Below are 25,083 nucleotides of genomic sequence, written 5' to 3' on the forward strand. Positions count from 1 at the left end.
CTTTTACTAATGCAGTACCTGTACCATTAGAACTACTGAAGCGGCTGCACTTTCGCTTTGCATGTTGCCCGGCATCTCCCCAGTGTTCTCTGTGGCCCTGGCACAAATGGGCTGACACCAGACAGACTACGTGACAGGACCCAGCCTGACAACCTCCCATTGAAAAGACTGGGGTTTCTAGGGAGTAAAAAATCTAATTGTAGTGCAGCTCACAATTAGATTGTATCCGAGGTTAAATTGGATATTCACCTATACCCTAGGTGTCATAAAAGGCTAAACAAGTATATACAAAATATATCCAAACCTCAAGGACATCACCAGTAATACTGTTACGTGATAGAATTCACTAAAATATGAGACCGTGCTTCAAATACAGGTACGTTTTATTAAAATGGAAATAAGAAAATTAATATATATATATATTATATTAATCTCATAACACAGGGCCCTTATAATAGTATAAAAATGATCGGCAACTACCGTATTTTTCGCCCTATAGGACGCACTGGCGTATAAGATGCACCCAATTTATAGGTGCAAAATCTAAAACAAATTAAGATTTTGAACCCAATAGTGGTCTTCAATCTGCGGACCTCCAGATGTTGCAAAACTACAACTCCCAGCATGCCCGGACAGCCGTTGGCTGTCCGGGCATGCTGGGAGATGTAGTTTTGCAACATCTGGAGGTCCGCAGATTGAAGACCACTGCATAGTAGGTAATACTCGCCGCTCCGGACCCGTCACCGCTGCCCTGGATGTCGCTCCATCGCTGTCCCCGTCGCTCTGGAACGTCTCTGCTGCCGGCCGGGTATCCTCGCTCTCCGTCGCCGCCATCACGTCGTTACGCACGCCGACACACGTACGCGACGACGTGATGACGAGGAAGGAGAGCGCCGGCCATACAGGGGATCCCTGAATGGAGAAGACACCGAGGAGGCAGGTAAGGTCCCTCCCGGTGTCCTGTAAGCACTAAGCTGGCTGTTCAGTCGGGCTGTTCGGGACCGCTGCGGTGAAATCGCTGAACAGCCGGGTTAGTGTTACTTTCCCTTCAGACGCGGCGGTCAGCTTTGATCGCCACGTCTGAAGGGTTAATACAGGGCATCACCGCGATCGGTGATGTCCTGTATTAGCCACGGGTCCCGGCCGTTGATGGCCGCAGGGACCACCGCGATAGGGGTGTATTCGCCGTATAAGACTCATCGACTTTTTCCCCCCAGTTTTGAGGAAGAAAAAGTGCGTCTTATACGGCGAAAAATACGGTATATATAAGGCATACTATGTAATACAGATATTATAACACTTAATTCACTGAATTTGTTGCATACTCTGGCAGTCAGTAATCTGGAATGTAAGGTGTAAATGCCAAACTTTATACTAAGTCCCACTTATTTAAAAGGGGTATTCCAGGAATTTTTTTGTTTTTACTATGCTACAGTGGCTGTAAAGTTAGTGTAGTCCATAATATAGTGTCTGTACCTGTGTGTGACGGTTTTCTCACAATTCTTATGTGATTTTCACCCCAATATTTATTTTTACCAGCATACAAAATGACTGTTGTCTCCGATTTTTCCCAGGTTGCAATGCGGCCGAGACCTGACATCACTAGTCAGCTGATGACAGGGAGCCTGTCTGCTTCAATGGGTGGAGGGATCGCTTGGTGGGAGAGAGATCCATCTGCAACTAGTGCAACAGCTGTAGGCACCCTGATTGAAAACCACAGGTCTTTTGAATGGATGCAGCTCATTTATGTTTCAATGGGTGGGGTGGCTGACGTGTGGGTTGGAGGAAAATGGAATTATGGGATTTGTAGGTAAAAGAAGGAAACTCAAACAGGAAATACCAGTTCACAAAAAGCTAGCCTCAGTATTATGGTAATCTCACAACATAGCCATTTAGCCCCAAGATAAGCGCAGATCCTTCCTAAGCATGTCCATTACTGTCTGCAAGGTACGTACTAAAATTACATTATGGTGGAGAACCCCTTTAAACAACCTGGAGGTTCAGCCTGATAACTGAGATTATTCTGGATAGAATGTAGCTTGAATCAGAAAGTTCTCACCTAGTACGCTCTGGTGACATTCACTGTTAAAGCTGCGGCTGCGACTCTGGTAAGTGTCTTGTGAAGACTGCGGCCGCACCGGTAATGTAGAGGTCATCAGAGGCGGTGACTGGAGCGCTGGAAGGCATTGCTGCGGCGGGTCCGATGGCACAGGACGCAATAGAAACTGCAGAATGTCTTTCCACAAGGGCCCTTTGTTAGGATATTTATTAGGGATCGACCGATATCGTTTTTTTAGGGCCGATACCGATAATCGGTGGAGGTTAGTGCCGATAGCCGATAACTTATACCGATATTCCGGTATAAGTTATCGGCTATTTATCCCCCCGCGACACCGCTGCAGATCATTGATTTAAAGCGGGCGCTTAAAATCAATGCACTGCAGTGGCTTTTGCGGTGCCAGAGACTGCCGCCGCCGCCACCCGCTTCTCTCCCCCTGCCTGTCCGGGGGTCCTGAGTCCTATCACCGCCTCCCCGACCCGCCGCATCGCGACCGCCCCGGCCCCATTGCCTCCCCCCATCCCCGGTTTTATAATTACCTGTTCCCGGGGTCCACTCTACATCTGGCTCCGGTGGCGTCTTCCTGAACTGTCACTGTGCGCACTGACGGTGACGTCACGTCGCGCACGTCACTGCGCACAGCGTAACGCAGGACGCAGCAGGAGCAAGAAGAAGCGTGGGCCCTGGGAACAGGTAATTATAAAACCGGAGATGGGGGAGGCAATGGGGCTGGGGCGGTACGGTGGGGGGTGCGACGCGGTGCGGTGGGTCGGGTCAGGAGGGGGCGGTCGCAGTGCGGTGGGTCGGGTCAGGAGGGGGCGGTCGCAGTGCGGTGGGTCGGGTCAGGAGGGGGCGGTCGCAGTGCGGGGCATTATCGGCTTATCGGCAAGGTAATTGCCGATACCGATAATGCCCAAAATCGTGATTATCGGCCGATCCCTAATATTTATACATTTAGATAGATATGAGATAGAGAGAGAATTTTTTTTATTTCCATTTTAATAAAACGTACCTGTATTTGAAGCACTGTCTCCTATTTTGGTGAATTCTATCATTTATCTGTATTACTGGTGATGTCCTTGAGGTTTGGTTGCTAGGGAGTTCTTCCCTTAGTAACTAGACTGTCAGCCATGCCTCTGCGGAGTCCTGTGAACCCCCCTGTGTATTGGGCACGGACTGGGAATACGACTGCTTCCAATTATGGTTCTTGTTTCCCCTTTGTCCAGATTTTGGAAGAAACGTACAAGATGGAGTTCATGTACAGTGGGCTGGAGAACCGACAAGTGGCCATCATTCATCACATGAGGTTACAGGCAAACGCCCTCCAGCTCCTTGTAACCGCCCGGACCACCAAAGGGTGAGTGACCCAAGAGACCGCAACACTTAAAGGGGTACTCCGCTGCTCAGCATTTGGAACAAACTGTTCTGAACGCTGGAGCCGGGAGCTCGTGATGTCATAGCCCCGCCCCCTCAATGCAAGTCTATGGGAGGGGGCGTGACAGTTGTCACGCCCCCTCCCATAGACTTGCATTGAGGGGGCGGGGCTATGACATCACGAGCTCCCAGCTCCAGCGTTCGGACCAGAGCGTTGTTCCAAACGCTGAGCAGCGGAGTACCCCTTTAACCCTCTGATCTCCCTGGATAGTAGAATGTTATAGGGACATTACACCTGGAAACGCAACAGCTGGAGGCACCCTGGTTGGGAAACATTGGCTTAACCTGTCCACAAGTTATGTGAGACAATCCCATAGACTTAAAGGGGTACTCCGGCGCTAAGACATCTTATCCCCTAGCCAAAGGATAGGGGATAAGATGCCTGATCGTGGGGGTCACGGCGCTGGGGACCCCCATGATCTTCCACACCGCACCCCGTTAGAATCAGCCCCCGGAGCATGCTCGCTCCGGGTCTGATTACTGGTGATCACGGGGACGGAGCATAGTGACATCACGGCTCCGCCCCCGTGTGACGTCACGCTTCACCCCCGCAGTGTAAGCCTATGGAGGGGGCGTGACAGCTGTGGGACCCCCGCGATCAGGCATCTTATCCCCTATCCTTTGGATAGGGGATAAGATGTCTTAGCGTCGGAGTATCCCTTTAAATTGTAAATTGGTCACGTGGTACAGAGTTGAGAGAGAACACACTTAGCGCGCTCTTCTCCCAACTAGTCATAGTGATCGGTCGGGGTTTGAACACTGGTCTATACTTTTTGACATGACTCTACATACAACATGTAAAAAAAATTTAAAGTGACAGTGCTTATTTAAAAACCCTGAAAAATTTATACTGAAAGTATATTGCAAAATGTCATAATTCCAATTTTATACAAATAATAATACTACTTTCCTGTTCTGCAGGGAGGAGCCGCTGTTCAGCATGTGTAAGCAGTTCCTGCAGGAGGTGGATTTTTTCCAAAGGTGAGTATGCATTCATATCAGTTGTGTGATGACTGATTTAAAGGGGTACTCCGCTGCCAGACATCTTATCCCCTATCCAAAGGATGGAGGATAAGATGTCTGATCGTGGGAGTTCCGCTGCTGGGGCCTCTGCAAACTAAACAAATGCTGGATTCCTGTGGCAGTGGTCGTGATGTCACGGGCACACCCCCTCCATTCAAGTCTATGGGAGGGGGCGTGTCGGCCCATAGACATGAATGGAGGAGGCGTGGTGTGACGTCATGAGGGGCATGCCCGTGACGTCACAATCACGGCCTCTGTCTCCGAGTATTCAGAGAAAAATGTTCAGAATGCTGGAGCATCGGAGTACCCCTTTAAGAAATTTTCAGCATAAATGTAAGTTTACCGATGTAGTATAGAAGTGAATTTGTGACAAGTATCTTGTCCTGTTTCCCTTTTCATCCTCCCAGGTGCTTCATCTCGGAGCTCCCCCACATGCAGGACAGTTTTGTGGATAAGCTGCTGGATCTTATGCCTCGACTGGTGAACTCCAAACCCTTAGAGATGGTGAAGATCCTGCAGACCTCCCTGCGGCAGAGCAGCCTCCTGCGGCTAACTCTACCTGATCAGGTGACCAAAGCCACATGATGAATGTTATATGCAGATAATAATACCCGGTCAAATACCACAGCACATTATTTGGTATAAGAACAGAAGTTCTACGGGGAGCAGAGGGTCCAGTTGCACTTAGGCCCGAGCCCCAAGTCTTCTTTACTTCATCAAGACACCAGTATTATATAAGATGATTATAAATGGTCCATGGTGGGAGTTCAGTTATATCCTGTATTATACTCCAGAGCTGTACTCACTATTCTGCTGGTGGGGTCACTGTGTATACACATTACATTACTTATCCTGTACTGATCCTGAGTTATATCATGTATTATACTCCAGAGCTATACTCACTATTCTGCTGGTGAGGTCACTGTGTACATACATTACATTACTTATCCTGTACTGATCCTGAGTTATATCCTGTATTATACTCCAGAGCTGTACTCACTATTCTGCTGGTGAGGTCATTGTGTACATACATTACATTACTTATCCTGTACTGATCCTGAGTTATATCCTGTATTATACTCCAGAGCTGCACTCACTATTCTGCTTGTCACTGTGTACATACATTACATTACTTATCCTGTACTGATCCTGTATTATACTCCAGAGCTGCACTCACTATTCTGCTGGTCACTGTGTACATACATTACATTGTGTCAAGGTCATTCTCTTACATTGCAGATTCACAGAGCCTCGGCGCACATCATTGAACCGGCCGCTGAGTCTGATAACCCGATCCGGTTCACCTCCGGTTTAGTTGTAGCCCTGGATGTTGATGCCACATTGCAACACGTCCAGGAACCGCAGAACACTGTTAAAGTCCAGGTACGTCCAGATGTAATGAGTGGACTGTGATATACGAAGCAACTCAACATACAGATGTAGCAGAGCTGAGATCAGTGCAGTAGAGATGATCGGTGCAGTGGAGGCGATCGGGGGCAGTAGATGATCGGTGCAGTGGAGGCGATCCGGGGCAGTGGATGATCCGGGGCAGTGGATGATCGGTGCAGTGGAGCCAGTAGGATCATCTCTCACTATAATGATACCGTCCAGTGATGGGTTCAGCTCTGCTACATCTGAACACTCAGAGACGTATAGTAATTGTGGTCACATGATGCTATCACTTATTGGGTGTTGAACACCATTTTTGTGTCTCCTTCAAGGTCGGATATCCAGATGGGCAGGTTCAGATTATTCACCCAAAACCAGCAGACTTTCGCAACCCCGGCCCGGGGCGACATCGGCTCATTACACAGGTCTATCTGTCTCATACAGCCTGGACAGGTGAGGAGCAGAGACCGGGGTACAGAGCACATTAAACATTCCTGTATAATACGGGGAAAACACTTTATACTCGTCATTCCCATCAGCTTCATAAAAGGAGGTTTTACTTATCAGAATCATTGTTTTATGAAAGCATGGGGGGGGGGTAAGAGAGAGGGAGAGGTATATATAACTATTATATATCCTGACCCCATAGAGACAGCAGCAGTATACAGACAGAGCGGGAGGGGAGGTGTATACTATATATCCTGATCCCATAGAGATAGCAGCAGTATACAGACAGAGCTATTGGGGAGGTGTATAACTACTATATAGCCTGACCCCATTATATCCTGATCCCATAGAGATAGCGGTAGCAGTATACAGATAGAGCTGGAGGGGTGTGTGTGTGTGTATAACTACTATATATCCTGATCCCGTAGAGATAGCAGCAGCAGCAGCAGCAGCAGTATACAGATGGAGCTGGAGGGGTGTTGGAGCTTCCTGGAGAGTCTGATACGTGATATCATCCTGTTGTTACAGGAAGTTAGCTGACCCAGGACTGACCACTTCCTCTGACACATTAAGCATGACCCAGTTACAGTAATGAAACGCTCTGATGCAGCTGTGCTGTAATGAAATAGATGGCGGTGTAGGAATAGTGATAGTGAGTGCGCATGATATGGGCAAGGAAAAAACAAATACAATCCTTGAAGTGCTTCTCTAAGTACATAATGTTGCTAGTTCTGCATTACTGTATGAAGAATGGGGTTTCCCAACCAGGGTGCTTCCAGCAGTTGCAAAACTACAACTCCCATCATGCCCGGACCACCTAAGGCTGTCCGGGCATGCTGGGAGTTGTAGTTTTGCAGCAGCTGGAGCCACCCTGTTGGGAAATACTGACTTAGAGCAATAACTATAAGAAGCTTCTATGTGACCCGTGTTTTTTATTTTTCTGCAGAGCCCTGCCAGATTGAAGTTAACCTCTTGCTCGCCTACAGCTCCAGCAGAAGCCGAGCGCTGACCCGCTCCTCCAAGACCACCTGGGGGGACAGCACAGACTCTGCGCCCCTCCCAGAAACTAACATAGAGGGGACTCTGCCTTTCAGCAAACCTGTCAAAGTCTTCCTTATGCCCAAACCTGCCAGGCGGTGACACCCTGAGGGGCAGCTATCCCAGCAGTCTGCCAGGCGGTGACACCCTGAGGGGCAGCTATCCCAGCAGTCTGCCAGGCAGTGACACCCTGAGGGGCAGCTATCCCAGCAGTCTGCCAGGCGGTGACACCCTGAGGGGCAGCTATCCCAGCAGTCACTGCACAGGTCCTCTGCAATCATGTCACCAATAACTGAGCCCCTCCCCCCCACTGATCACTAAAATGACGGTCACTTGGTATCACTAATAAAAAGCAGTCATTTTGGGTCCAATAACCCTAATGATTGGTGCCGTGGGGGTCTCTTGGCTCCTAAGAACAGCCATAACCAGTCCCCAAAATAATTTTGCCACCACATCTGCTGCTATCGTGGCTAAAAGTGCCGGATTATCGGAGGCCAAGTTACAGGAATTTTGCAGTTTTTTTTCCCAGCAGGGTATCTGTGTATATAGAACAATGCATCATGGTCTTATTTTTGTTGTATGGATAAATGAGATGAACAAGATTTTTAATTTTTTTTGTACAGAATTGTTGATTTTGTTTTTTTTGTTTTCGTAAAAAAAAAAAAACCTTTTTCCCCTGGTTCTGCCATGTGACATTTTGTATTATGTGGTGACGAGTTGACTGAGTGCATCGTCTCTATTATATTACTGACAGCCTATCCTGCAGACCAGGGCACCACCAGCTGTTGCAAAACTACAACTCCCAGCATTCCCGGGAGCGGTATGGCCTCCTTTTAGTTTTCAGAATTAAAGGGGGTACTCTGCCGCAAAACATCTTATCCCGCGATCTCCAGAGCACGGAAGCTTGGCTCTTCTGTGTTCGTGATGCCAGGCCCCCTCCATTCATGTCTCTTGGAGGGGGTGTAAGGGCTAGTATGTAGCTGTCAAGCCTCCTCCCATAGACATGAATGGTGGCTGTGGTCGCCAGTCATCCGCCATGGAGTGGAGTTCGCTCCGTCTACTGGATGACTGGGGTGCCGCAGCAGAGATCCATTGGATAGAGGATAAGATGTTTTCCTGGCTATACTAACAACTAAATCAAGAGTCCAGTGGTAAATGGTCAAATAAAAGTGGATATTATATCTTTGATTTAAAGGAGATCTCCAGCAAAAAATTAGTTATCCTATCAGTAGCTCATGCGGGGGGGGGGGGGGGGGGGGGGGGGGGGGGGCGGGGGGGGGGGGGGTTCTGATGGAAATAAAGCGCATGCTGGTTGTAGTACGCGCTCCTCCCTGAGGGATGGGTCCATCACTGTCACACCCCCTCCCATAGACTTGCATTAAAGGGGCGGAGCCATGACATCACAATACTCCTGCCCCTGTATTGCCCGTCATTATGCATGGGAGCGCATTTGCTCTGTGCATAATGACAGCAGGGTGTGCTGCATGCCCGATATCCTGGGGGCTCCCCCCCCCCCACCCCCCCCCCCCCCCAGTGATCTAACATCTTATCCCCTATCCTTTGGATAGGGGAGAAGATGTCCTGGGGCAGAGTAACGTTTTAAACCCCGGAATACTACTTTAATAGAATAAAAAATAGTCACAAATAACCCACAATCCAATGGAACAGGTTTCCAGTGGCAGAATTCACATTTTTATAGTCCGATCTTGTTCCTTGCCTTTTATTTAAATAAATATCCTTTCTGCAGTGTAATTGAGGCTTTACCCCCTTTAGGCCAAAGACAATTCTTTTCTTCTTAGTCTACTCAGCACCTTTATTATTTTCCCCCCCTACAATCCCATATGCAGCTTGATTTTTGTGCAGCCAATTGAGCTTTGCTTTGGCATTCGATCATTTTACCATAAAATGTACAGAACAAAAATATAATCGTCCCCCCCCCCCTATATCCCACAGACTATACACCTGCAGCAGACATACATCATGCAGGGGCCCAGGTTCCCGCTCTAGGGCCAGGACTCTGTACATTTCGGTGCAGATTTAGCAGGTGGAGTGAAACAACCTCCCCCGACTTTAACCCCTTGTGAGGCCAGGCTGTTATATTCCTGCACCGCTTTTCTCCGTCTGGAAGACCAGGACGTCTGCGCCTTGAGATCTGATGTAGTCCAGGGTGACCGCAGGGACCTGAGGAAAGAGAATAAGGAACTGTGATAAGTGGGAATAGCCATGTCTTCTAATTCTGTGTCTGTTTTGGTAGGATGACTGTTTAAAGGGGTACTCCGGTGCTTACACATCTTATCACCTATCCAGGCTGATCCGGCTGGGGTACGGGAGCGCCCGGTTTTCCCCTCCCCCCAGCTAGATCCGGCACCCGGATGTAAAAAAAAAAAAAAAACACGGTGTGAATGCAGCCGAACCTGAGTGCCTCCAGCTGTTGCAGAACTAAACCCTCAGCATAGCTGGACAGCCAAAGGCTGTGCAGGCATGCTGGTAGATTTAGTTTTGCAACAGCTGGAGGCACCCAGGTTAGGAATCTGTTTGCATTTTACTCTTTCTAGGCAAACAACGTGTCACCCATTCAGTGCCCCATCATTTTTGGCACATGGTGCAGCAGGTACAGTAAACGTAATGGTGGTAAAAACAGACTGAGGCAGACACTGCCCCCTTGGGTTTGTCTTGGGAACTACACCCCCATCTCACCTGCAGAGCTTCACTCATACCGCGGCCAATGACCAACGTCTTCACCCCCTTCTTCAACACCTCCTCAACGTCTGCAGGCTGGACACCAGGATGATGCTGAGCAACACAGGACGGACAGAGGATTTATACAATTTATATAGTGCCAACATATTCTGCAGCAGAGTACAAAATGCACGGTTCATGCTAATTGATAACTATCAGCATACACCAACAAAGTGTTTCCCCAACCAGGGTTCCTCCAGCTGTTGCAAAACTAAAACTCCCAGCATGCCCAGACAGCCGTTGGCTGTCTGGGCATGCTGGGAGTTGTTGTAGTTTTGCAACAGCTGGTGGCACTCTGGAAAAAAAAAAACCTCCTCTGGTATAAAGAAAACTGGAGCTAAAGGGGTACTCCACTGGATTTTTTTTTTAAATCAACTGATAGAAGTAATTTGTAAATCTGTTTAACTTTCTATAAAAAAAAAAATCCTAATCCTTCCAGTACTTAGCTTCTGTATACTCCACAGGAAGTTCTTTTCTTTTTGAATTTCCTTTCTGTCTGACCACAGTGCTCTCTGCTGACACCTCTGGCCATGTCAGGAACTGTCCAGAGCAGGAGAGGTTTTCTATGGGAATTTTCTCCTGCTCTGGACAGTTCCTGATATGGGCATCAGGAGAGAGCACTGTTGACAAGACAAAAGAAATTCAAAAAGAATAGAATTTTCTCTGTAGCATACAGCTGCTAAAAAGTACTGGAAGGATTAAGATTTTTTTTCAGATTGCTCTCTGCTGACATTTCGATCCATTTTAAGAACTGTCCAGAGTAGGAGAAAATCCCCATAGTAAACATATGCTGCTCTGTACAGTTCCTAAAATGGACAGAGGTGTCAGCAGAGAGCACTGTGCTTGTGATGTTCCAAAAAAAAAAAAAAAAATTTTCCTCTGTAGTATTCAGCTAGAGATGAGCGAACTTGCAGTAAATTAGATTCGTCACGAACTTCTCGGCTCGGCAGTTGATGACTTTTCCTGCATAAATTAGTTCAGCCTTCAGGTGCTCCGGTTGGCTGGAAAAGGTGGATACATTCCTAGGAAAGAGTCTCCTAGGACTGTATCCACCTTTTCCAGCCCTGGAGCACCGGAAAGCTGAACTAATTTATGCAGGAAAAGTCATCAACTGCCGAGCCGAGAAGTTCGTGACGAATCGAATTTACTGTAAGTTCGCTCATCTCTAATAGAGCCTAGTCCAGCCAGTATGTATATGTGTATATTATACACACAGTCATGGCCATAAATGTTGGCACCCCTCAAATTTTTCTAGACAAATGATGATATATTCTAGATGCGTATGTGTGGCCTGGATGCCAGAGTCAGAGGCCGCATAGCGTGAAGGCTCCTGCTTCCCCAGCCTAATTTACCCTGCAGGCTTCTCCCCGTCTGCTGTGAGGTCCTGGGCTGCCCTGCATTGAAAGTCCGAGGTCTGGCACCTCCGTGGGCGGGGCTTTCTCTTCTCCCCGGTTGCTGTAACACCCGCGGCCGGCAGGACCTTGGTGGAGGGGGAGAGCGCGGCATATTGTGTGGCCTCTGGTCCCTTCTGTGAGGGGGCGAGCTGAACTGCTCCATAACAGGCCGCCCTGTGGTATAAGGGGACTGTCTGGGCTGTTGTGTCCCCACTACCCTGTGCTCCATTTATCTTTCACATTCCTACTGCCAGCTGTGGACTCCAGTGCACCCAGCGGTTACCTCTCAGGAGGTCCCCTCTGCTATATTGCTATCTGGACTGCCTGCTGCCTTGCCCTCAGTCTGCGAGTACCCTTGTGGGCTACCTCTGGGCTTGCCAAGACTCGCACACTTGCTGGGGTCTGCTTTACTAATTGGGGTGACCTGCACTCCTTGGACTGTGCTCCTAGTGACTTTCTACCAGCTCTCTGTGTGACCCTGTCAGCCATGGGTGGCTCCTGTGGCGGTAACAGAAATTAGAAATCCAAACTATGTGCTGAGGCCTCTCAGCCGACTTCTGATGATGGGTCCTCCCACTCTTGTGGTCCCGTCCTGGTGCTCAGACCCCGCTTGCTGCTAAAAAGTCTCTGCGCAGGCGACGAAAGGGCTGAGCCAGTTCTCTAGAAATCTGGACCGTCTTAGGGACGACTCTTCTGATCCTCCGCTGTCATTGTTTGAGGGATCTCCGACTCCTCCACAGCAACTGCCTGCGGCAGGAGTTGTATCTTACGACATGAGACTCAAAAGATACGTGAACGCACTGAGGATGTGGAGCTCTACAGTGGAGGATACTCTCCATACTCTGCCGGATCAAGTCGCTTCTCTTCAGGGCCAGGTGACTGGAGTCCTGAGCCGTATGGAAGATATGGAGAATCGCTTACGGCACAATAATATTCGCCTTGTTGGCCTTCCTGAAAAGGTGTATCACCTATAATCTTCCTGGGAGTATATATATATATATATATATATATATATATATATATATATATATATATATATATATATATATATATATATGTTTCTTACACCAACCAGTAACAATATTTCCTGACGAAGTGGAGTTGCCCACAAAACTACATCCGTTGAGGGTGCACGGGGTCCCCATATGGCCACTGGTAATATGCCTGGAGCAGGTAGTGAATGCTATGAGATAGCCGAGTTGCATTGTCACTAATTTGTATTATCCTTCATTATCCCTATTGATCTTCATGGAGGTCTGATTTGCCATATATATTATATATATTTGTGGTCAGATTATTCACCGTGAGCGTGTATTACATTACAATATAAAACACCTTAACATAATGATACATAACTAAAGCCTGATGTGTGCCCTGCCGGCCGTATGGGGTTAACCTAAGGTAAGAAGAGGGCAAAAGACCAGATCGTTTAGTATTGTTTTAATGATGCAAGTATAAATCAAATATCAGCAAGTTTACAGAAAGCTTGAGCCATTTCGACCTGAGGATCAGGTATATATCGCTGGAAACATGGCAATTTCCAGCGGCCCAGTCTTTTAATTATATGGGCGGGAACCCCATGTCTAGAGGCCGAGGAGGCTGCCCCCATCCTAAAAGAGTGACCGATAATGGAAGATGCGTTAAATCCCGCACTACGAGCCAAGATCCTGATATGGCTCACGAAATCTTTGGAGGAGAGCGGCTGCATAGGAAAAGGTAGTAGGGGGGAATCGGGAGTTTTATTGCTTAATAGTCCAAGAAGTTGCTGAAGAACTCTCACCGGGCACCAAGGATTTTGGGTAGGGAAATATTTCACCTGAACCTGTTTGTCCTGCTGAGTTTTGGTGCAATCCAACAAAAGTGTGTAACCATTCTCTGAAGGTATAAGGTGTTTGACCAAAAGGGCCGTGGAATTGTAACTGGTTTTGGTAAATTCCCCGGGTCTCAAGAACCCAAAATAACTTAAATACAGGGCTGCTTTCAACACAATGCTGGCGGAAAACCCAAAAGGGTGGTTGTCTAATGTGCGACTAAATTGCTGAAACATAGCTGCAGATAACGGAGCTCTGGACGGTGATTTAGGCTTCTCTGATTTTTGTATACCCTTCAAAGCCGCCTTGACCGGATGTGCACTTGAAATGGAAGGGAGATCAGGATACCTGAGGGACCGATGATGTTGGATGCCAGAGAGATATAACCTTATGGAACTGTGTGATAACTTTAGCGAAAAGTGGCAAAAGGAAACAAATGCTAAAATGTAGGATATGTCCATAGGTTTAGCTGAGGGGTGAGTATGAAGAAATTGCAAAAAAGTGCCCCAAGCCAGTTTGTACGACCTAGCAGTATTTTTTGCGAGGGACAGGTTGATCAACTTCATGGCTCCGTCATAATGCCCGTCTAATCCAGCCTCCAAGTATTGAATGGGGGTATTGGCGTAGCTAATTTGTCCGCTCCGGGCATCACTTGGCGGAATACCTGGAGATTAAAGCGAGACAGCGCGTCAGCGGCTACGTTCTTCCTCCCTTCTATGTGGACACATTCTACGTGGAAATTCCTTAGTAAGGCAGTATGAGTTAGCCTGCGGAGAAATGCCATTATGTGTAAGGACTTGGACCTCCCCCTACAAATGATGTCGCGAATGGCCATGTTGTCCGTGTGAAACAGTATAGTCTGCCCTTGCCATAAGTGGCCCCACGTCATGGCCGCTGCTACTATTGGAATAATTTCAAAGAAAGCTGACGTGGAAGAGAACCCTGGTAAGACCAGCAACTCCGGGGGCCATGAGCCTGCAAACCAATGCGTCTTGTGTATGGCCGCAAAGCCCGCTGATGCTGCGGCATCGGTGATAACAGTAGGAGAATGCTGGTTGGAACTGGGAATAAACATGGATATTCCGTTCCATGAAGTCAAATATTGGTCCCACATAGCCAAATCTGCTCTAGCAGCCTGGTCCAGGACCACTGGAGAATTGGCATCGGGAGCTGTTGGAAGAAGGGCAAGTAATCTGGACACGAAAGCTCTGCCCTGAGGAATGATCCTCATTGCAAAATTTAACATACCCAGAAGGCTCTGGAGTTGCTGTCTATTAGACACCAGGGAGCATGCTAAATTGTGGATGACTGTTCGAATCCGATCCAGCTTATCTTGTGGGAGACTGGCTTCCATGCCGACTGTATCTAAAGTGACCCCTAAGAAAGTGATGGAAGTTGCCGGGCCTTCTACCTTCCTCTCGGCCACCGGGATATTGAGACAGTGAAAAACGTGGAGAAGCGTCTCCAGATTCCTGGGCACATTGACTGGGCTTTCTAGTAAAAGGAAATCATCTAAATAGTGTAGGACATTGGGACATGACCATTGATTAACTAAAATCCATTCCAAAGCCGATGCAAAGGAGTCAAACAGCCAAGGGCTGCTTTTGGATCCAAAGGTAAGACTAGTGGCAAAATAATATAAGCCATCCCACTTGATCCCGTGCCACTGCCACAACTCAGGACGTATAGGCAATAATTTGAAGGCATCCGAGATGTCAGCTTTGGATAGCCATGTGCCAGGACCTAGGTTCAATATTTTTTGAATTGCCATGTCAACTGATGTATACTTCAATGACACTTCTTCTGACAGTATTAATGAATTGAGGCTTGGAACGACGGATGAATGAGGTGCGGACAAGTCGTAAATCAATCTGAATTTATTCGAAAATTTTCCACAGGCTACCCCTATCGGACTGACTCTACACTGGTTGAAGGGAGCCCTGGGAAAGGGGCCGATCACAAACCCTTTGCGAATCTCCTGGCTCAATAATTCTGATACCACCTCACGATTATTTTCAGCCGACTGAAGGTTTCTGCATTCAAAAGTATCATGCGGCAGGCATACTAACCCAGTGTGGAAACCCTGGATGAAACCCTGACACAAAAATTCTATTAAACCCTGGTCTGGATGATCCTGCAAAAAAGACCTGAGAACCTCGGCATTCACCCAGTCTAGTCATGCATTGGCCCCGGATTTTTTCGGGCACTGACTTTTGGGATGTGCCCTGTGGCAAATGCAACAAATATGTAGCAACCTGCACTGGCTAAAACGGCAGGATGAAAAATTGAAATTATTACAGATTTGTGCATTTCCGAGATAATGCACTGGTCTACCCAGCTTGTCGACAGCGGGGCCTGCCTGTGCTTTAGGTGCTGGTCCCCCTTCCACAGATGATGTGCCCGCGACTGCGTTTGGGCACCAGTTTGTGCCATGTGTGGATGACTGACAGATGCCACATAGGGGAGCTCTGAGACCGGCGAAGTGCCTGCAAAAGAGCTCTGTGTCTAACACTGCCCAATTCGTGCCCTGCTGGAATTGCGACAAGGTGGCCGCCGCTTTCGCTGAGAAGGAACTGTGATAATCATAAAATGATGTACCACCGTACTTATACCCCAGGTCCACTAGTTTGTGTAAGTACTGGTCCAACTCAATTCTCTTGTTTGGATTGGCGGCACAGAGAACATCCCTGTACAGACCAAATGCTTAAACGAACTCAGGAATATTTAATTTCCTGCCTAGCCTAGGGTCTCTGGCCTTGACCGTCACTGAGACCTCCCCACAAGCGAACGTCTTATTGTCCAGCACGTCCTGTGAGGCCACCAGGAGGGATGCCAAATTAACATCCTTGCCATCCAAGATGTCCTGATGACCTCAGGGATGAAGTGTGCTGGGATGAGACTTACGGAGGAACAAGACGTACCTGGAGAAGGACCCCCTGGAAAGACTGAGACCATGGATGCCCCAGCCTCGACCACTCTTGGAGTTGAAGTGGTGGCCGGACCCGAGATGGCAATGGGAGTAGGGTTAGAGGTGGATCCTGAAGGGCCAGCAACTACGGCCGAGATCCCTGACACAGCAGCTGCCTCTGCGGACGAGGTAGAAGCTGGAATGGCCTGACTGGCCCGGGCTTCCAAAGCCCCCAGTCTACCCTGCACTTCCTGCATGGATGACGACAACTTATCCAGAGCTGAAAGAATCTTATCTAACGATCCTGACTCTTGGTCTGCCCGATCAGCCGGACCCGGGGTTTCCTGAGAGCTTAAGAGTCTGAATAGCTCGGCTTTTCTAGCGGTTGCCGGAAAGGGGATACCTCGGCGTCGTAACTCTGCAACATTTTTGGGAATAGTCCAAGTCCTGAATTATAGGACGCTCCCTTGATTGGTAGATCTGGCAGGAGATGATCTGGCAGGCGAAGATCTGGCAATCAAAGATCTGGCCGCCGAAGATCTGGCTGGAGTTGCGCGACCTGCTACCCCTTCCATACTTCCCGAAGCCACAGACATCACCTTAAATAATGAAATAGTTCCCCGTCAGAGAAGTGTAATTTAAACTATCCTCCCAAAGACAAGAAGAGACAACATGAGGCGCGTGGATTGAAAACAATCTGCCTCTAGAAGTGAAAATGACAAGACTGGTGAACTAACTAAGCCAGTTTACAAGGCGCGAGGACTGACGTGGCAATCCACCTCTACTGGCTGAATCCCCCCCCCCCTCCCCTATTTATCAATATCGTGAACCCTGCCCCCCCCAACATGAGGCATCGAGGACTGACCCGGCAGTCCACCTCTGAACGAGGAAAGCCAGAGTGGCTGAAGTAACCCATGCCCCACTCCCCCTCCCTCCAACCGAAGTATATACCAAATTGTACTTACGACGTGTGATAGATCCGCAACCTGCAGCAAACGATAAATCAAAACTAAAATCAGCTGACTATCTGTAAGCGCAAACATACCCTTGATAATAAAATCCTATATGGTACCTGAACCTGTAGAGATGGTAAGTAGAGTTGACTGAGTTGATAGGGAAGCAGAGGCTGCCTGAACGAAACAAGTATAAATAACGAAATCGTAACCCTGAGATACCGTGTAAAAGACCAGGCAGAACCTTAAGAATGTAAACAATTAAAGTACCTGTAATATAACCCTAAACACAATCAGTGTTTTAGAATTGATTCTGAGAGGCAAGCGTAGATGAGAGCGTGAGTTTCTGAAACAAGCAAACACAAGGAATCACTCTGGATAACATATTCATAAGACTAATTGACCAGAATATCCACATGGTATGACAACTCGGTGAGGTGCTAAATTAGAAGCAATTCCCATGTTACCAGATGTTAAGTATGAAGTATGGGAAACGTAGCACAGTTAGTTCTGTCGTATTTACCAGATGTGTGATCTGTCCTCAGTGAGTTAACACTATGTTGTCTGTGGTGTTGCCCAGGACTGCGAAGCTACATAGCCCCCCTTCCCCCCCCCCCAGTCAGCCTAAAAAATGTGGCCTGACTAACCCCCAGGGTAACCGCGGAAAAAAGGATTATGACAGTTGTGTATATATGGTGCGTATGTTGCTAGAACCTATCCTGTATACAGTAATAACAAGCGAATGGAAAGTAAGTGCTCCATGTGCCTCCCACAACTCATACAGTTCACAGGTATCATGGATGCTCGTCAAATGCATACCCTCCGGTGGCACCCATCAATGCATACCCTCCGGTGGCACCCATCAATGCATACCCTCCGGTGGCACCCATCAATGCATACCCTCCGGTGGCACCCATCAATGCATACCCTCCGGTGGCACCCATCAATGCATACCCTCCGGTGGCGCTTCCCCCCCCCCCCCCCCCATGTGCCATGATAAGTATGAAAAAATGCCCCAACTATCTGAAATTCATAGTGTTACAACATGACCGCTCCACCCGAGAGCCGCAGCTTATGCAGCAGAACCTAATTAGTGCCGACATGCAGCGGAGCCGTACGCCGGGAAGCCACGATCTTCCTCCCGGCCCCATGCCGACACCCACGTGACACCGTCTCCCCGGCAACCTCAGGAGACAGCGTGGTAATACGCGATGCCAGCCGTGTGGCATGACGGAGCTCCCCCCCCCTCTGCAGCGGATCCCCGGCGAGGGTTAACATACGGGCCTGGCTCGGCAGCCAGACCACCCCAGGGACCCCCGCTGAACAAAACAAAGCCAAAAAAAAAAAAAAACGAGGCACAGTCCGACCGTGCCCTTACCTGACCCGAGGAAACCGGAAGCGACGTGGGGGGATCCCAGACGCGCAGAAACGAGCTGACTCGTACGCTACCAGGCACCTTGGGACCGAGGTAATCATAGTCCCCATAACTCCTCCCACAATTTAGATTAACCGCCAGCAGTCAATCCATAATTATATATATATATATATATATATATTATATATATATATATATATATATATATACACATATATATACATATATATATATATACACATATATATATATATATACACACACACACACACACACACACACACACACGTGCATATTACCAATAATGGGAATTATTGTGGCTAGGGACACCAGTGCTTTATGGGGTATATGTTTTTTGTGGGATAGGGGTTCTTGTCATGTCTAATGTATTGTGGTATTGTTGTTATACATATTTTTTCTCTTAATAAAGATTATTTTGGATTATAAATTGTGGACATTTTTTGGTGACCATAATACGTTATATACTTCCTGAAAAGGTGGAAGGGTATGACCCCATGTTAATCCTTGAAAAGTGGCTGAAGGAGACAATTCCAGCTGATACCTTCTCTCCTTATTGGAGTAGAAAGGGCCCAGAGTGTAACGGCTCGGCCTCCTCCCCCTGGGGGTCCTCCGCACCCTTTCCTGGCAAAACTTCTCCACTTCAAGGCCAGGGATGCTGTTCTTCGTGCGGTGCGTATCAAGGGGAGGTCATCTGTGGTGGAAGCAGAGTATCCTTTTATCCGGACTTCTCCGTGGAGTTGCATAAGCAGCGGGTTCAGTTCACTGAGGTCCAGTCGAAGCAAAGGGCTACCGCTCCTCGATGTTGTATACTGCTCGCCTGAGGGTGGTGGATGGGACCTCCACTAAATTCTTCACCTCCCCAACTGAGGCTCTCCACTGGGTTGATGCGGCCCGCCTGTCAAACCTCCGGACTGTCCTACCCGGGACTGCTCTCTCCTCCTTTGCCCCTTAGTGGTAAGGGAGTTTGCCCCGTGATTCTCCCTAGGTTCTGGTTCTCCTTAGGGATTCTCGTGGGGGTCATCTTCCTTAGTTACCAGCCTTTTTAGTGTTAATGGTGGGGTGGCGGGAGGGTTCTGGTATTAGTTGATCAGTTTACTAGGCGTTCTTCTAATGCCCCGTGGTAGTTGTATTTAGGGTATAGGTCTGCACTGTGGGCATAGAGTTCTTATTCTGTCCGTTTAGTGCTAGCCAGGGAAGTTTGGGGAATATTTTGTTTATGCTTATATAAATCTGTTTTTGTGTTTTTTGTGTGCCCTGTCTGTTTTTATGTTGGTTGTGAGAGGTATGTCTGGTCCCGGTGCTCTCTCCTTCCTCGCTCTGGATCTCCCATGGTCATTTCTGTATTTTCTCTTACCTGTTTGTGATGATGGGGACCCCTAAATGTTGCTAGCTGGAATGTTAACTCCAAATTTAAAAAGTGCCTTATGCTCAGACTTTATGAAACATCAGTCTCCTCCTATTATCTGTCTACAAGAGACTCCTAATGGGCCAGAAGGTTCCTGTCCTGAAAAGGGCCTGGATAGCGCGGGGTTATCATGCCTCCTACTCTGACTATGCTCGGGGTGTCTCTGTGTTGATTACTAAATCTTTCCCGTTTGTTGTTTCCCAGGCGGCTTGTGACCATTTTGGGAGATTTGTGATATAACATTGCTCTCTCGGCTCTTTTCCCTTTGTTCTTGTCCATGTCTTGTTGTTGTTTATGTGCCTCCTCCTGTTCACATCTCTGTGCTGGAGCCGATTACTAATAAACTGTTGTCTTTTCCTTCTGACCCAAACCTTATTATAGAGGACTTTAATGTGGCTCCAGATCCCCAGCTTGATCGCACCACAGCTGCTGACCCTGGCTCTCCTTCCTTTACTAATTGGCGCTGGGCCTGCCCGACCTCTGGAGATGGAAGTACCCGAATGAGATGGCATTTTCTTTTTACTCTGTGGCCCATAGGTCCTTCTCTCGTATAGACAAGGCCCTGGCGTCTGAGGATCTCCTCCAGACAGTAAGAGAAGTTTTCTGCACCACTAGAGGGATCTCAGACCACTCAGCTGTACTTCTAGTCCTCTATTTAGTCCCCTTTCCCGTCTTTGGCACATGCATCCGGGCTGGTTGAGGGCGGAGGTGCTGGGGTGGCTCATGCCGAGTATTGGGAGCATAATGTTTTTCATCCTGATCCCTTAGTTCAGTGGCATGCGTATCAGGCCACGATTCGGGGTGCCTTTATAGCGGGTGTGACGGGCCAGAGGAAGTTTAGGTCAGCTATGGAGGGTGGGCTGCAGGCGGAGGAGAGTTCTTTAGAAGCGGTGTATGTCAGGGATCCCTCCCCAGAAAATGAGAGGTCATGGGATAGGGCTCAGAGGGACAGGATCCAGCTGTGGCTGGCAGACAGGGAGGGGGCCCTTTTTGAGTTTGGGGACACGAATGGGAAGTTGTTGGCTTATCTGGCAAGAGTTAGTAGGACGGCCGCCTCTATTCCGTGTATTAGGGGGTGGTGATTGTGTTGTGGTGTCGGACCCTCAGATGATTAACTCAGTCTTCAGAGACTTCTATGCCTCTTTATACTCTGCTCCTGTCCAGCCCTGTCAGGGGGAAATCCTATTTCTTCTATGGCACCTGTCCCTTCCCATGCTTAGTCAGGCGGAGGCGTTAGAGGTGAGCCAGGCCATTCCTGACCTTCCTACTGGGAAGACCCCGGGTCTAGATGGGGGTGATCAGTGACTGGTACGGGATGAATGAGGAGAGGTTGGCCCCTACTCTCCTTAGATTGTGTCACTCGATAGCTGCCGCAAACTCTCTTCCAGACTCTATGAGGGAGGATTTGATTGTTGTCCTCCCCAAGCTTGCGGGTCAACTGGGCTAAGTCCTCTCTGATGGCGCTTTCACCCGGAGTTCCCCTTCCCTTGTGGAGTATTTATTCCTGAATTTAGAACCATTTTTTGGAGCTCCACTGTGGAACTGCTGAATGCCTGGTCCTCGCTTCCCTTGTCCCTAGCCGGAAGGATTAACATATTTAAAATTATTCAACTTCCTAAGTTCCTATATATGTTCCAAATAATGGCACGAGGGCATTAAGATGGGGGGGGGGGGGGAGGGAGTGTAATTATTATTTCCCCCTGATTCCATTATGAAGGAGTAGGGGGGTGATTATACCCCTCCATCTTAATCCCCTCGTGCCATTGTTTTCCCCCCCCTTATCTTTATCCCTTTGTGCCATTATTCTCTCCTCCATTTTGGCATTATCTGATAGTGGCAAAAAGGAATCAGACAGAGGGGGAAATAACGGCACAAGGGAATTAAGATGGAGGGGGTGATTATTAACCCTCCCCTCCATCTTAATCCCCTTGTGCCGCTATTCCCCCCTCCCACTTTACTGGCAAAAGGTGATCAGATGGAGGGGGGGGGGGGGGGGAAATAATGGCACAAGGGGATTAAGTATCGTATTAGTATAAAGGTAAGCACATGCCATTATGAAAATAAGTACTTTTATGACTTATTTTGTCCATGGGTACCTCTCGCGCTCAAGTTCCGCATGAGGAGGTACCCACGGACATACTTTCACTATTTGGGGGTACAGTTGAGAACCACTGTACTAGGGCACCTTGTGGGGGAAATGTGCATTTTCCACACCTGCATGGGTTACAGGAAGCCGGCTTCTGGGGGACACATGGGGTCAAATTTGGTGTTGCCGGGATGTGAGGATCTGTGAGTGCCTGTTTTTGCACCTTTCTCCAGTCAGATCAGGACCTTCTATGCTGAGGACCTGTGCTTAATCCTACCTTGAATGCCTATGTTTGTAGTGGTCTCTGAGACCTTTGGACATTGTTGTTTTTTCTGTTTCACCTTGGTGGGGTTTTAGGTTTTAAAATTGCAAAATCTAAATAAAAATACTTAAATAAAAAAATAAATCTATTCTAATCTATTTAATCCAATCCATCCCAACCCGATCCAATCCATCCCAACCATTAAAAATCAGGCCCATGGTGTTCACTGTGTACCTTAACTGTTAGTTTAGGTTACAACTAGAGATGAGCGAACTTACAGTAAATTCGATTCGTCACGAACTTCTCGGCTCGGCAGTTGATGACTTTTCCTGCATAAATTAGTTCAGCCTTCAGGTGCTCCGGTGGGCTGGAAAAGGTGGATACAGTCCTAGGAGACTCTTTCCTAGGAATGTATCCTCCTTTTCCAGCCCACCGGAGCACCTGACGGCTGAACTAATTTACGCAGGAAAATTCATCAACTGCCGAGCCGAGAAGTTCGTGACGAATCGAATTTACTGTAAATTCGCTCATCTCTAGTTACAACCTTGGAGGTCTGGATTTTATATAAATATATTTTTATTAACAAATATATTAAATAGAATTTTTTTTATATATAAATATGTATAAAAATATATACATCCAAAACTCAACACTACTATTAAATTCAGGCCCATGGAGTCTTCTCCGTTATCCCTGGATGGACACGGCGTTCTGTCCGCAGTTTTGGGGACCAGCAGCAATGATTTATAGTAGATGCTGCAGAAGCCATACCACAGCAGAGAGGAGGCAGTAACTAGGCCACGTCTCCAGCTCTGCAGAACGTTGGGGGGGGTCTTCGTGATCCCTGCCTCCCCCACTTCCCTCTCTAGTCATGCCTGGAAGAGACCGAACCTCAGGCGGCGGCGGCAGCAGCAGATCACTGCGGCAGTACAGGAAGCGAGCGGTGCCCCCCCCCCCCCCTAGTGTACCCAGCGCTGCGCACAGCAACACAGGAGATCCCTCATATTATTGTGTTCACATATCACTGTGTTCTGAACGACGACCAAAGTGTCCACCATTATAGCTCCTATAGAGGCCCGGACCACTGAAGTGCAGTCCTTATGCAGTGTTTCCCCAATCAGAGTTCCTCCAGCTGTTGCAAAACTACAACTCCCTGCATGCCCGGACAAAATGCATGGCTTATCCTAAATGTTAAGAACAACTGCATACTCAGACACTCTGGTACAGTGGTCTCCCAACCAGGGTGCCTCCAGCTGTTGCAAAACTACAACTCCCTGCATGCCCGGACAAAATGCATGGCTTATCCTAAATGTTAAGAACAACTGCATACTCAGACACTCTGGTACAGTGGTCTCCCAACCAGGGTGCCTCCAGCTGTTGCAAAACTACAACTCCCTGCATGCCCGGACAAAATGCATGGCTCATCCTAATTGCAAAGAAGAACAAAATACTCAAACTCTGGTACAGTGTCTCCCAACCAGGGTGCCTCCAGCTGTTGCAAAACTACAACTCCCAGCATGCCCGGACAGCCAACGGCTGTCCGGGCATGCTGGGAGTTGTAGTTTTGCAACAGCTGGAGGCACGCCGGTGACGCCACCGGGCGCTCAGATCTTACCTCTGTTCCGGTTTCTCTCCAGTCCCACGTCCGGCTCCCTCCAGGCCACACCTTGCAGTCCTTATAGACCTGACCCGACACCTTCATGCTGCCCCAGGAGATCTTGGAGATTTCGGGAGACGACATCCTGCTGACCGACCCCTTCAAAAAAAAAAAAAAATAAAAATAAATAAAAAAAAAATTGAGCGTACAGGTTTAGAGGAGAGAAAAGAAGAGGAAGAGTCTTTCTGGATCTAGAACCAAACTAGAACAGGATTTACACAATATTCAATCATGTGTAGATATACCAGTAGCAGTATTACCGCACTCTGGCGCTATCCACATAATATAGCAGAGTAGAAAATCCTTTTCTCTAAATTTTTTTAGGTTTAGGTTCCAGTCATCTGCACATAGAGGCGTCCTTAACCCCTTAAGGACCAGGGGGTTTTCAGTTTTTTGCATTTTCGTTTTTTCCTCCTTCCCTTTAAAAAAAAAAAAAAAAAAAAAATAAAATCTTAACTCTTTCAATCTTTCACCTAAATATCCATATGATTGCTTATTTTTTGCACCACCAATTCTACTTTGTAATGACGTCAGTCATTTTACAAAAAAAAAAAAAAATCTTCGGCAAAACGAGAAAAAAATAAAAATAAAAAAATAATCAATCAATGCGAGACAAAATTGAAAAAAAAAAAAAAAAAAAAAAAAACACGCCATTTTGTAACTTTTGGGGGCTTACGTTTCTACGTAGTACATTTTTCTGTAAAAATGACACCTGATCTTTATTCTGTAGGTCCATACGATTATAATGATACCCTACTTATATAGGTTGGATTTTGTCGGACTTCTGGGAAAAAAAAAAAAAAAAAAAAAAAAAAAAAAAAATGATCAAAACTTCATGCAGGAAAATGTATATGTTTAAAATTGTCATCTTCTGACCCCTATAACTTTATTTTTCCACGTATGGCCCGGTATTTTTTTTTTTGCGCGTACGCCATTGACCGTGCGGTTTAATTAATGATATATTTTTATAAATTCGGACATTTCCGCATGCGGCGATACCACATATGTTTATTTACACTTTTTTTTTTTATGGGAAAAGGGGGGCGATTCAAACTTTTAATAGGGAAGGGGTTAAATGATCT

General features: G+C 47.6%; 2 protein-coding genes across 3 annotated transcripts in view; one reads left to right on the top strand and one right to left on the bottom strand.

Annotated features, from left to right (window-relative positions):
* Window positions 1-8,034, top strand: part of INTS4 (integrator complex subunit 4) — a 42,923-nt gene extending 34,889 nt beyond the window's left edge. For both annotated transcript variants that reach the window (XM_056561249.1, XM_056561250.1), the window contains exons 18-23: window positions 3,286-3,416; window positions 4,415-4,474; window positions 4,924-5,083; window positions 5,756-5,899; window positions 6,238-6,358; window positions 7,299-8,034. In XM_056561249.1, the coding sequence (XP_056417224.1) occupies window positions 3,286-3,416; window positions 4,415-4,474; window positions 4,924-5,083; window positions 5,756-5,899; window positions 6,238-6,358; window positions 7,299-7,492 (810 nt within the window). In that variant the 3' untranslated portion in view covers window positions 7,493-8,034. The remainder of the gene's footprint in view (window positions 1-3,285; window positions 3,417-4,414; window positions 4,475-4,923; window positions 5,084-5,755; window positions 5,900-6,237; window positions 6,359-7,298) is intronic.
* A 1,017-nt stretch (window positions 8,035-9,051) lies between these two features.
* AAMDC (adipogenesis associated Mth938 domain containing) lies at window positions 9,052-24,772 on the bottom strand. The gene is given in 6 exon segments (XM_056561252.1): window positions 9,052-9,448; window positions 9,451-9,504; window positions 9,506-9,571; window positions 10,088-10,183; window positions 23,960-24,100; window positions 24,714-24,772. Coding segments are annotated over 6 exon segments (402 nt in total). The 5' UTR covers window positions 24,738-24,772; the 3' UTR covers window positions 9,052-9,427.
* Window positions 24,773-25,083: the final 311 nt, after the last annotated feature.

This window comes from Hyla sarda, chromosome 2 (genome assembly GCF_029499605.1).
Source record: "Hyla sarda isolate aHylSar1 chromosome 2, aHylSar1.hap1, whole genome shotgun sequence".
Taxonomy (NCBI): domain Eukaryota; kingdom Metazoa; phylum Chordata; class Amphibia; order Anura; family Hylidae; genus Hyla; species Hyla sarda.